At 41.1% G+C, this 14,050-nt stretch overlaps 1 protein-coding gene across 1 annotated transcript in view; it reads left to right on the top strand.

Annotated features, from left to right (window-relative positions):
* Positions 1 to 14,050, top strand: part of CSMD2 (CUB and Sushi multiple domains 2) — a 654,766-nt gene that overhangs the window by 359,521 nt on the left and 281,195 nt on the right. The window contains exons 8-10 of the mRNA XM_030943020.1: positions 261 to 348; positions 975 to 1,099; positions 10,414 to 10,535. Coding sequence (XP_030798880.1) covers positions 261 to 348; positions 975 to 1,099; positions 10,414 to 10,535 — 335 coding nt within the window. The remainder of the gene's footprint in view (positions 1 to 260; positions 349 to 974; positions 1,100 to 10,413; positions 10,536 to 14,050) is intronic.

Genomic DNA, 14,050 nt, shown 5'->3' with positions numbered 1-14,050 from the left:
GAGGGCCTGTCTCTGAGCCCACACACTCGTGATGACTTTGCTCACAAAGGACTTTGTCAAAAGCAGCTTCCTATCTTGCACATTCAAGAAACCCCAGGCCAGTAGACTCTGGCTACCCCACACAGCCCCAGCAAAGCAGGGCCTCATTCTGTCTCTGCCTCCACCTCCCACCCTGAGACATTGCCCCAACTGGTGCCTCCCTGTGACTGTCCATCTCTGTGTGTGCTGTTTTTTGTTTTTTGTTTTTTTTTGCCTTGTAGTAACTCAGGTTGGTGTGTCCCAAGGACATAATATGTGTCCAGACCCTGGCATACCTGAAAGGGGCAAAAGACTAGGCTCGGATTTCAGGTAAGATCTATTTGGGAATTTTCTGATTGCAAGAAGGGTGGGGTGGCCTGGCTGGGAGGAAGACAGGGGCTGGACTTCCTGCAGGTGGAAATGGAGAGGATGGCATGGATGTAGGAACAGTTTCTGGAGAAGAGCTATGGCTTTGACATTCCTTCCTGGTTCAGTCCTTGGCACAGTGCTCATGCTTTAGTGGGAGGAGGGAACGTTAGACTGCCCATGTTATCCAGAAAACCTATGCACCCAGGGTACAAAGGGCCACCATCTCAGCAATGATACGCCAGCAGGCAACTCACGCCTGCAATAATCTAGGAGACCATTTTCCTTAAAGTTTATGGCTATCATCCACCCACTCTTAGCTGCCCTAACTGGTGCTTATCTCCGAGGATCTGTTTTGCTCACAAAGTCACCTTTTAACTCAATTCTAAAACCATTAAACGGTCTCAAAAAAGAAGATGAAGAGCAGATGTTCCTTCCAATGGAGATTTTTAGTGATAAAACAGTGGACGCAGAGATTAAGGGCCCAAAGGAAAAATAACAGGTGGGGCTTCTTTATGGAATCAGGAAGGACTCGGGGTGGGGCTTGGCAGGCCCAGGGATGGAGCTCACAGACACAACTTGTCTCCCAGGTTAGGATCCAGCATCCAGTTCACCTGCAACGAGGGCTATGACCTGCAAGGGTCCAAGCGGATCACCTGTATGAAAGTGAGCGACATGTTTGCAGCCTGGAGCGACCACAGGCCAGTCTGCCGAGGTGAGGGTGCCCTGGGGAAGGGAGGCTGGCCAGAGAGTTTGGCTGGGCATGGAGGATGAAGCCCAGCTCCCAGCAACTGAGGCCCAGGCTCTCAAGCAGACTGGCTTCCCTCCCTCCCTCCCTGCATTTATTTACCAATAAGCATACTTATCTAGCCCTTTCTCAGTATCAAGGCCTGTTCTAGGATCAGGAGATACAGAGGTGGGGAAGATAAGCATTGTGGTGCTTGCCCTGTATGCACCTCACAGTCTAATGGAGGAGGCACATAAGAAACAGCTTGCTATCTCATTGAACAGATAGTGAACCACACCTAGATAGGAAAGGAAGTCAGTCACCTTTTATACAGTCACCTTGAATCCCTCTGTTATAACACACACACATCTTGAAACCTCTATCCCATGCCCTTGTTTCTTTCCCCATATTGCAACAGACAGACTTGTCACTTCTGCAAGAGTGTTTTTACCTGTGTAGTAATGATATGCTTCTAACACCCCACCTGGGTGTTTTGTTCCCCAGGGCCCTGCCACTACATCCCCAGGTATCAAATGAGCCAAGCCTGGGCTGGCCTAGCCCCTATCCCCCAAATAATCTTAAAATAACAGAGCCAAGCATATTCCTGCTTTGAGGCAGGGGTGCAGCTGCTTCTGTGGTAGAGAAGCCCCTGACCTCATCCCCCAGGAAACCAGCAGAGAGCGCCCCTGTGCACTAGGCTGTTAGATGGTCTTTAAAAGCCAACTCTTTTGAGTGCCCCTTTAGAAGAGAAGATATGTTGCCCACTACAAAGTTACATTCTGGATCCTTCTGATCTAAGAAAGAGATTCTTTGCCTCTCTTTGGCATATGCATCAAGATGAAATTCATGCAGAGTAAGAGGATCTAGGAAAAATAATATATCCTTATTATACTGAGAAAGGGACAGAGTTGGAGCCGAAACCCATACCCTGTTGTTAAACTGAGTCTATAAGTAATCTAGAAGAGTGTCACTATACCATCTTCCAAATAAGCCTTACATCCTCATTCAACTTTGAGGTAGCCATGTTCCACAGTTTATAATGTTCTTTGCATTTTCACTGATTTTAGCTATATTATCTCAAGGATTCTACATATCTACTATGTTTTTCAAAAATCAAACAACAAAAAAGAATTCTTGTCATAACTCTCAGCAATTGGGCAAATCACCCATTTTCCCTAAGCCTTTCTTACCTCTACATGTTGCTAATAGTACATACCCTACCCTTCTTCTGTTTAATGAGGAGATTGAATGGAGTTGTGAATATGTAAGCACTTTATGAATTGAAAAGCGCTAGAAGAAAAACAAAATATCCTCGTGCCAGTAGAATATGAGCTCTACAGGGCAAGGACTTCTGTTTTGTTCACTGCCTAAAATGGGGCATGGCACATAGTAGGTACTCAGTAACAGATGTTGAGTGGATGATGGAATGAATGACTCATTGAATAACATACCACTCCAATGCCAGGGAGCCCAGATACCAGCTGTGCAGAGAGGCATAGAATTATCAAGTCCGAGGACCAAGGGACCCCTGCCCATCTGTGGTTTCAGAATTCCTTTTGAGAAGCCAGGATGACAATGCTTTTAGGCAGTGGTGGGATCTGGTCTCTTCTCAAGACCTTTTTACTGGAGTAAGGTTGTTCTCTTAATTCTCAAGAGATGATGATTGTTTACATGAACATGCTGAGGGTGGTGTTTTGGCCTGAAGGAAATTTGTGGCTGAAAAAGTGTGTTCATCGTTTTCTCCAATGATTTGGACCCACTGAAGTCTGAATTCTCTGCTGCATTGTCACTAAGCCTTGGGCTGGGACTTTTTCACATGGTCATCTCATTCCATCACCTGCTACTGTAAAACAAAAGGAAATCATGATACAAATCCAACCATCATCATTTTTAGCTGGGGCCCTTGGGCCAGTTTCACCTCTCTGAATCTCTTTTTTCCTGCCAAAAAGTGGTGATAATAGAACATTACCTTGTGGGGTTACTTTGAGGGCTAGATGAAGCAGTCCTTGTTTAGAAGTGATGCAGCTGGAAACCATCATTCTCAGCAAAGTATCACAAGAACAGAAAACCAAACACTGCATGTTCTCACTCATAGGTAGGAGTTGAACAATGAGATCACTTGGACACAGGAAGGGGAACATCACACACTGGGGCCTGTTGTGGGATGGGGGTAGTGCGGAGGGGAGAGGGATAGCCTTAGGAGATATACCTAATGTAAATGACGAGTTAATGGGTGCAGCACACCAACATGGCACGTGTATACATATGTAACAAACCTGCACTTTTGTGCACATGTACCGTAGATCATAAAGTTTAAAAAAAAAAAAAAAGTGATGCTAGTACGTCTATGAGGCTTACGTGCACACATGTTCAGCTTAACCTGCTGGGTGCTGTCCACATAAGCTTCCTCAAGCCCTGGAGCAAACCTCAGCCTCTGGTTGCTGCGGGCTCTTTTAGAAGCTGTCTTGTCTAATCCTATTGCAATCATAGAGTTTGGGAGTCACATGGACTTTGATCTAGATCACAACTCTGACACCTTTTAGCTTGCTGGCCCTGGGCGGGTTCCTTCATCTTTTTTAGCCACAGGGCCCTCATTTGTGAACAAGGAAAACAAAATCTTCCCCGCCTACTGATGATGAAATTTAAGCAAGGCATTTTCTAGAAAGTGACCAGCCCTGACAGTGGTGGAGGGTACATTCTCAACATGGGTTAACGTTCCTGCCTTCTTCTCTCTTTTTGCCCGCCTCCTATAGGCCATTGTGAAGGAGAAAGAGAGACGGCTGAGTCTCCTGGGTTTGAACTTGGATGATCTGTCCTGGGCTTACCTGATGGCCCAGGGCTGAGATAGATATTAGAGTTAAGGCTCTCTTTATTTTGGCAATTTTTAAGGTTTTTATTTTAAAATCTTTTGTTTTTAATTAATTGCAATTACTATTCTGTGATTTTTGGGAGAGTTTAGGTGAACCCCACCTTAAGAATAAAAACAAACGAAACTCTTTCCATTCCAAGAAGTTCCACTAACAAGCAGGTTACCAAAAGATCACATTCGAAAAAGGATTTTACCATAATAATGGTATTATTTTTTTCTTTAATGCAGTTAAAATATGATTTGATTAGAAATACTCATTTTCCCACACAATTAATTCTACTAAAACACGGGGACTGGCAAATAATAGGTTCTCAGCTAATGTTTGAAGACCACCTGAATGAATCAGTGATTGAAATGAATGAACAATATGGGACTGTGCCCTCATTTTGAGATATGAAATCAGGCATTCACAGGCCTTTCTTTTCTTTCCCTCCCATCAGAAGAAGTAAGCTTCTGATTTGACTCCTAGAAAATTTTCATCACACAAAGGAGATTGAGGGCAATGTGAAACACTGTTAAACTAATTCTGTTCAGCCCCAGATACAGGCAGAGTCCACAGATATAGAGCTTTTCAGACTTATTTTACATATGGAGCCCAATATTTTAAAATGTTTTTGCAGAACCCTAATAAATAAAACAGATACAAGTGGAGCTTCTCTGATTAAAGTTGGGTCAGGGGATTTCTAGTCTCCCCTCCACCACCATTTTTAGTAGCCTTTGAGTCCTGGTACCCCTGGGGTTCCAGGGAACACTGTAAACCACTGGTATAGTGAGAGGACCAAATTAACAACCAGCTCTGATTTCTTGTGATCACAAATTGGTGTCGATGGAGTTTAGGGACTGAGTACCAGGCCCAGATGAAATTCTTACAGTTACTGATTCACAAAGTAAATAATTAACAGAAAATTATATATTATTTTTCCTTAGTGGCTAAATTCATACATATACACATACATATGTGTACATATACACATGTACATATACATATGTATATATGTATATATATGTATATACATATTTTATATATTTATATATACACACACTTATATGTATATATGTATATACATATTTTATGTGTATGTATTCATACACACACATATATATATATGCCTCTGGGTGGCTAGAATACCAAGCTTGGGACTTAGAGACCTAAGTTAAAGTTCCAACTTTGTTATTAACCATATGGCACAGGGAAAATCACTGAAACACTATGAATCTTTATCCTCATCTGTAAAAGGGGAGTGAAACAGGGGAAATATGGCACAAACCAGGGTGGATTCAATGCCATGATAATTACAGGTGGCTGTCTTCTTGGTGGATTTCATTAGATCAGCTTTCTGATTTTACTCCTTAAACATAATTGTTATCCGGAGTTCTATTTTCAAATCTCTTCTCTTCTTTCCTCTCTCCTGTCTTCTCCCCTCCACTTATTCTCCCTGGATGACACACACTGATTGTACTAGAGTGCATGCCCCATTATTCGAACCCTGAGAATGTCCCTGAGTCCCTTATCTATATGTGCTAATGATAAAGCTCTTATTTATTAAATTATGTATACTTGTATATAGCATTGCACTAGGCATTTTTCATAACTTCTTTATGAGTAAAGTGGCAATAACCATATTTTATGTTTAGCTGAAGCTTAGAGTGGGCAGCCAACTTGCCCAAGGGCACAAAGCTACATCTGTTGAGCTGAATTTCAAACCCTGACTCCAAAGGCTGAGTCTTACTTCTACTTGAAAATTGTACCTGGACATCCTTCGGAGTCAATATATTGGATGGAACCATGCAGAACAACTCCCCCTCCACTCCCCACTTTGTTTGGGTAACTTTTTATTTTGATATAATTTTAAACTTACAGAAAAGTTGCAATTAATGTGCAAAAAGCTCCCATGTACCCTAGATTTAAACAACTACTTTTTAAAAGTTAGTGGAGAAGAAGAAAACTAAGAAGAAATTCGGTCAGAAAGGTAGGAGAAAAGCCAAAAAGCATCACTGAAGCCAAAGAATATGAGTTTCACAAAGAGAGAAAGATCAGTAGTGTCAGATACTCCAGAGAGGTGAAGTATAATCACAACTGAAAAGTAAACATTGGGGTTAGTGACTCAACCAAGTGTTGAATGTTTGAACTTGTTTCTGCAAGGAACTGGTGAAGGAAGACAAGGGAAATGATAGACGTGGCTAAAGTTTCTATTGTGATGGCAAACCATGAATCTGTGGTGATACCACAGTTCTCCTGGTAGCCCCCCAGCCCCCAGGATTAGAGAGAGAAAAGGTGAGTGGTAGAATTGATAGAAAGCAGGCATTTCACCAAGCAGATATGAGAGCGTTGAGGAAGATGAAGGTATTGGTGAGTGGTCTTGAGGTCCAGATTGGGTAGTGAGGGAAGAGGGGTCAGGCGAGGATCAATAGATGGGATGAACGTGGGAGCCAGAAGGCTAGAGAGGCCTATAATGTAGGACAATGGTGCATTGAGACCAAAGTCATTCTGCTGGGAACACAGGCAGTGGGGGAAAGAATGGAATGACAGGGTTTAAAATCTGTGAGTTGGACTTCCCTGGCTCCCAGGATAGCAGGGACCTGGGTATGGCTATAAACGTGGTTGATCATGAGTTGGAGGAAGAGCAGGGTGTCAGATCTCATAAGAAGGCACTGGCCTCCAAAAGAAGGGGCATCGCTCCATTGAAACAGGAGGGAAAAAGGAATTGAGTACATATGCATAGAGGATTGCATTTTTAGAGAGTAGGACAAAGGACCTGCCTGCTAGATGGCTTCTGTTCCCTCCAAAGAGAGAGCCAAAGTCATCAGCTAAAAGTAAGGGGAGATAAGAGGAAGAGGAAGATGTTCAAGGGATGTCTAGAACACATGAAAAAGTCTTTGAGCAGAATGAGAGAGTGAGCTAATAGAGCTAAATGGTAGGGTCACTGGGCAATAGCTAGGATTTTTTTGAGATGAGTAATGAGGAGTTTATAATAGACATTCATCTTCTTACTCGTGACTTTTTTCACAGCAAAACTCAACTCTATGGTGGCAGGTATGGAGAAGGCAGGTAGAGGGATTCATTCCAAACTGATGTCTTCTAGGCAACTGACTAAAAGAGGAAGAAGAAAGGTACTTGGGACAAGCAAGAAAATGAGCCTAATGGTGGCCCGTGGGATCAAAGTTGCATAAGGACAGAAGAAAAGACAGAAGTAGCTGATGGGTAGAGAGGAGATATTGCTGTCAACAGAGTGGAGGTCTCAGTAGGGAAAGATGAATTCTACTGGAGGTTCAGAAAACAACTGTGAAAGAGATACTTGAGGGTGGGAGCAAGATCTTGACTACAGAGGGCTGCATAGGAGGCAGTAGCGTAAGAGGGGAAGATGGGCTTCAGTCAAGGCAGTGGTGGGAGCAGGAGGTTCCAAAAGATGTTGCAGCTACAAGTAGGATTTGTTTTCCTTAGAATTGGTAGTGGGAGGTGGTTCCAGAGGACTGTGGAAAGGGTTGGGAGGAAGGTCAATAGGAGAAGCAAGGGAAGGCAGCATGGAACAGCATAGGAATCAGATTTGGAGAGAAGATATGAGACTAGAGACACTTGCACCTGGAGCAGTTCCCTTCTTTAGCACCATGTTGTTTCAGTGTCAGAACTGGCTGTGGGTCCAGGTGGTAGCTCCCTATGGTCCCTTGGGATACTGTTCCTATTATATGGTAATGTCCGGAGGAAAAATGGGAGTGGCTGCTGAGCTCAGGCATGGAAGATCTCAGAGAAGTCTCTTCTGAAAGCGATCCAGAAGAACATTTGAAGGAAAAAGGCCAATAGAGGAACAAAATGATATGTTCATTAATTTAGTGAGACATTGAGCACCTACCATTTTGCCAGCCCATCTGGGTCACTGTGATGAGCTTTCTATCTGTTGGTGGGATCCCATGGAGCTGGCTGCTGAGCATGATGTCTGTCTGTCTGTCCACAGAACCCCGACTTTGCCCAGATAGCAGAGGAAAAAAGTAACTAATGCTTCATTTTGAACCTAGTTTAAGGTGTTCTATGCTATCTGCAGACTGTAATATTTTAATTAAACCCCTCTAAGCCCTTAAAGTGGTAAATGCCTTTTTGGCCTGTTCTCTCTCATTACCTTCAGCATGTTTCAACAGACTGCAAATATACCATCTAATTCTTGGAAACAAATACAAGATAAATTGAGTCTGAAGATGAGGGCTTTTGGCAGCAAAATCTGACTTTCCAGAAGAGGTGTAAGATGGTGCTGGTGGAGTTTTGTAAGGATTCTCTGCAGGGCTAGAGTTCTGAGTCCACAGGTCCTCTTTGCAAAGGTGGGATGGAATCAGGGCTTTGATTATCTTATTCTAATTTGTTTAGTAATATTGTCAGTCTCAAGTGTACTTGTGGGGGAAAAAAAAAACCTGTGTCAAGAAACTTCAGGAAAGGCAGAAAAAGGATCCTTAGCCTTGAGAGAAATCCTGGGCATAGAGAAACAGAATAGACATGGCGCTGGGAGTCTGATGATCTCTGGTCCCAATGGTTGAATATTGACCACATCCCAGGCCCTGGACTGAACCTTCACATCCATCATCTCGTATAATTTCATCCTCACCATATCTCAATGAAGTGGTATCATTTGTCCCATTTTACAGATGAAGAAACAAAATCAGAGAGATTTTCTAACTCATCCGGACTTAAACGACCAGCAAATGAATTTATATCCAGAAGGCTAAGTTCGTAAATTTTAAAGCCTGATCTCGCTTTAACCATGCCACATTGCCATAGGGCCCAGTTGTATCAAGTGCAATCTAGGAATCTATTTCTCAGTACAGAAGGAAAGGAGCAATCAGATATACATGGGGAAATGGAGTGGGGATTCCCCTGGGATTTGTTCAAACTTGATTCAACAGATTCTTGAGCTCAGGATGAGGGAGGAGCAGATCCTTTCAGTGCAGGACTAGAGTGAGAAGAAATCTCCCGGGAGGTGATGAGCTAACAAAGAGGAGGTAACAGACCTGACCCAAAAGCCCCTTGCAAATAACCCTCTGACAACACCTGCTCTGCTTGATGGTGAATGTTTTTCCAGCTGCTCCCTTCACTTGCCGTGGCCCTTCAGAAAGGAGGGGCTGTGTCAGACACTTTTTTCTCCCCACACTTTTCCTGGCCCATAATAGGCACTCAATAAATGTTAGAATAAATGAGCTGAGCACAGGGATGAGTGCATGAAATGAGAAGAGATTCATTATGTCTGGGAGCTGCAGAACCTGCTTCCCAGACCCTCCTAGGAAGGGCGCCCTGGGAAAGGTTTATCATGGCCCTTTCCACACATGGCAAGGAGCTCTAGGATATTTGGCCCCATCAGAGGAAACCAGGTTTGACACCACTTTCATTTTATATAGTTAGGCTTGCTGAGTTTGCTCACTATTTCTTTACTGTTAGGCACTTTGTCTACAATTAGGATAAATTGCCATGTGGGCAGCATGAGAACAGGCTCTTAGAACCTTTTATTAAAATAGCTGAGCACTAACGTTAAAGAATGAAGTGGCTAGAACTAAACACACATTTTTAAAGAAAGCGAATACCTAGGTACAATGTAGTACCTTAACTGTTATCAATCACTACTTAATCTAATTAGTTTAGAAGCTATTTTAAAGAGCTTAATTAGATTAAGCTGTGATTGATAACACTTTATATCTACTTGAGTAGAGTACTTCTAATTCACCTTGAATCTTTATGCTTCCAGTCAAAAGCCGGTTTCAGGGATAAGCTGAGTTTGGAGACAGATTTGGGAAGCACTGAAATCACTCTGGGTGCCTGGCACTGAGCCGAGTCAGGGGCCTTGGCAGAGCTCTTGGGCACAGACATTCTGTGACCTAATGGAGTGGCCTTGACAAGGATATCCTAAAATTCCTCTTCAGGAGGACTGAGGGGGGTCATGGAGGAAGGAACTGAGGGGCAGGCAGAACCTGAAATGAGGTCAGACTCCTAGTTAAGCTGCGTTAGGTCCACACCAGCACTCAGCTGGTTTGGAGAATTGGAGTACAAATTGGGAAACAGGTCAGCAGAGTAAGGCGTGGGCTGCTTAGGTGTCCACAGGTGCCCGGGATCCCCCTGGCTTTGTGTCACCCAACAGGTTCTGGCCCACACACTCTTGACAAAGAGGAATTGCATGATCATAGTGGAGTTGGGTGTGGGGATAAGTGGGGCATGCAGAGGGGTCGCTTAGCCTGCCTTGGAAGTTCATCATTGCCTACAGAATGGCAGTCACAGTGCTCCAGGCACTGCGGCTTCCCTTCAAGCCTCCCAAGAACTGTAGGGGAAGGACCCAGGAAGCAGAAGGTTGTGTCCAGAGTGGGAACTGTATAGATGCAGTGTCTTCTGGGCTGGGAGTGGGAGGCAAGAAGGGGAACTGGACCTAGTCTTAACTCAAAGGCTTGTCTTTCATCTCCTCTGCAGCCCGCATGTGTGATGCCCACCTTCGAGGCCCCTCGGGCATCATCACCTCCCCCAATTTCCCCATTCAGTATGACAACAATGCACACTGTGTGTGGATCATCACAGCACTGAACCCTGCCAAGGTAAGGCTCTTGGGGAGCAGGGTGGTGTTCTGTGGGCAGGGCTAGGTTGGGAACAGTTGGCCTACAAGGTTTTTCAAACTCAGAACTTACTGGTGGTAGATTCTCTGCAGACAGTTCTTTTAAGTTTTTAAAATTAATATCGAGTGGATAAAAAGCAGAATATAAAATATAAGCAAAACATAAGGAACAACAATACAACAAACACCTGTGCAGCCATCATCCAGCTTAAGGGGAAAAGAAAATCAGTTACCTTAGTGATGCAGGTTCCTCACCAATCCTGTTCCATTCCCTACACCCTCAGAGGTAACTATTACCTCAACTGTGTGTTTATTATTCCTTTGCTTTTCTTTATACTTAGCACTTAGGTGTGTATCTCTAAAAATACATTGCTTAGTATGCTAGCATTTGAACTTCATATAAATGTAATCATGTATGTATTCTTAATCAACCTCACTAAAAATTATGCTCCTAAGATTTATCTAAGTTATTGTATGTAGTTTTGCACTTCTACATACATTTTTTCGTATTTATTACCTGTTTAGTTTTTCTTTTTCCTGCGCCCTTTGTTCTCTCTTGTAAATTTTACAAGTATGTTGCCAAGATCCACAAAATAACCTGTTGGAATCTTTATTTTAATTTTATCAAAACTACAGATTAATTGGAGAAGAAGTGATATATTTTTGATACTGAGTCTTCCAGTCCATGAGTATGGTATATCTCTTTGTTTAGGGTTTCTTTAATGGCTTGCAATAAATTTGTATAATTTTTTCCATTACATATTTTATGCATTTCTTAATATATTCACTCCTAAATATCTTGTATTTATTGTTGCTATTATAAATCAAATCTTTTAAAATTACACTTTCTACCTGTTTCTTGCTGGTGTTTAGAAATGCAATTGATTTTGTACTTTGATTTTTATATTAGCAACTATCTTGTTAAAATGTATCTTAATTCTGTGGGGTTTTCTACATGGATAGTCATCATCTGCAAAAAATGTTGGTTTTGTGTCTACTTTCCAATCCTTATACCTTTTCTTTTTTATTTTCTTGCCCGTTCTGGCTGGAACCTCCCAGTATAACATCAAGTCATTATTATGATGGTGACCCCTATGGTCATTGTTTGATATTTAATATAATGTTTTTATTTCTTCACCATCAATGATGTTTGCTGAAGTTTATTTTTCATTTGTAGGTACTCCTTTTATAATAGAATAGGGGAATTTACTTTCTAATCCTAGTTTGCTAAGGGCTTTTATCAAGAATGGATATTGAATTTTATGAAGCATCTTCCTATATCTATTGATACAATCATATAATTTTTCTCCTTGATTTTCTTAGTATAGCAAATATTGCCTTTTCTCATGTGAAACCAACCTTGCATTCTTAAGATTAACATAATTTGATCATTTAGTATTGTCATTTTTATACATGCCTGTATTTGATTTTGTTTAGTAATTTGTTTCTATTTTGTTAGTGAGCTTGGCCTGTTATTTTTTTTTCATATTGCCTTTGCCAATTTTTGTGTCAATATGTTGCTAGCTTCAGAAAATGATTTGAAGAGTATTTCTTCTATTTCTATCCTTTGGGGTTATTAGTGGAAGATTGGCATAACTTTTGCCTTGAAAGTTTGGTGAAATTTTTCAGCAAAACTATCTGCATCTGGTGTCTCCTTTGTTTGAAGATTTTAGACTATAGACTTAATACATGTAATGACTAAAGAATTATTTTGGGCCGGGCGTGGTGGCTCAAGCCTGTAATCCCAGCACTTTGGGAGGCCGAGATGGGCGGATCACGGGGTCAGGAGATCGAGACCATCCTGGCTAACACGGTGAAACCCTGTCTCTACTAAAAAATACAGAAAACTAGCCGAGCGAGGTGGCGGGCGCCTGTAGTCCCAGCTACTCGGGAGGCTGAGACAGGAGAATGGCGGGAACCCGGGAGGCGGAGCTTGCAGTGAGCTGAGATCCGGCCACTGCACTCCAGGCCGGGCGACAGAGCGAGACTCCGTCTCAAAAAAAAAAAAAAAAAAAAAAAAGAATTATTTTGGTCGTCTGTTTTTTTCTTGACTCCATTTTAGTAAATATTAAATTTATCAGATATAAAGTTATATATACTATATCTTATTATAGTTATGATACCTGCCATTGTTGTGTTTCAATTTCCTTTCTCATTTCTAGTAGATATCATTTTTAAATTGGTATTGGCAGAGGTTTAACATTTGTTAGTCTTTCCAGAAGATGAATTTTTGTTTTGTTACTATTCCTTTTAATGTATTTATTTGCTAATTTATCAGTTTCTGCTCTCATCTTTATTACTTTCTTCCTTCTAATGCACTTGGGTTTATTCTGTTGTTTTTCTAGCATCTTCATTTTGATGCTTTGTTCATTATTTTTCAATCTGATTTCAGCATCAAAGGCTACAAATTGCCCTCTAAGGACGACTTTGGCTACATACCTACAGATTTTTACAGTTATTTATTTTCTGTTATAGTTTAGTTCTGAATATTTTTAATTTACATTATTGTTTCATCTTTTAACCATGAACTATTTAGAAGTATTTTTAATTTCCAAAGGATTTTTCTAGCTGTCTCTTTCCTACTGTTTCTAAATCTTGTGGTCAGAGACCATTGATCTGTATTTGAATCAGTTGAAATTTGTGCTTTTAGGACCGGAAATGGTCATTTTTCACATAGATTCTGTGTAGGCTTGAAAAAAAAAACCCTGCATTTTGCAGTTTTTGTTTTCTAGTATGCCCGTTACATCAAGTTTGTTCATTGTGTTTGTATCTTTTATATCTTCATTGATTTTTCTTGTCTTCTTGATCAATCAATGGCAGATGGAGGAATATTAAAGTCTTCCAATATGATGGTGGGTTTGCCTATTATTCTTTAAAGTTCTGTCAATTTTTGCTTCATGTATTTCGAGACTGTGTTATTGGAGCATGAAAGTTGAAACTCAGAGTTAGACATCTTCCTGGTAAATTGAACTGTTTCAAAAATAATGATGTAGTAACTCTTTATATCTGTAGTAATGTTTTTAACCTCAAAGGCTTTTTCCCTCCATCCATTGCATCAGTTTTCTCTTGGTCTTTGTCTAACAAATATTTCCTATTCTCTTACTGTTAACTTTTCTACTTCCTTGTGCTTTATATGTGTTTTATGGATTTTCAAAATCCCCTCTGACCATTTGTCTTTTAACTAAAGAATTTAGACCTTGTGAGTTATACAATCATTTTTATTCTTTGAAAGTTGTCCTAAAATATTCTAGAAATAGCAATATGCCTACTTAATAAAGCCTAGCATTAAACAATAATTTTATGTTCCTGAAAAGCCAAGGATCTTAGGACACTATGACTTAATCATTCCTTCCGATTCATACTCTATGGTGTGTGTATATTATGTTACCTTAATTTTTCTCAAGTTATTATTGTTATTGTTTAATAAAGCCACTGTCCACTTAGATTTACTCATATCTTTACCACTCCTTTTTTACCACTCCTTCTTGTACATCAGTC

This window comes from Rhinopithecus roxellana, chromosome 12, assembly GCF_007565055.1.
Source record: "Rhinopithecus roxellana isolate Shanxi Qingling chromosome 12, ASM756505v1, whole genome shotgun sequence".
Classification (NCBI taxonomy): domain Eukaryota; kingdom Metazoa; phylum Chordata; class Mammalia; order Primates; family Cercopithecidae; genus Rhinopithecus; species Rhinopithecus roxellana.
This window is presented reverse-complemented; position numbering and strand designations above follow the sequence as displayed.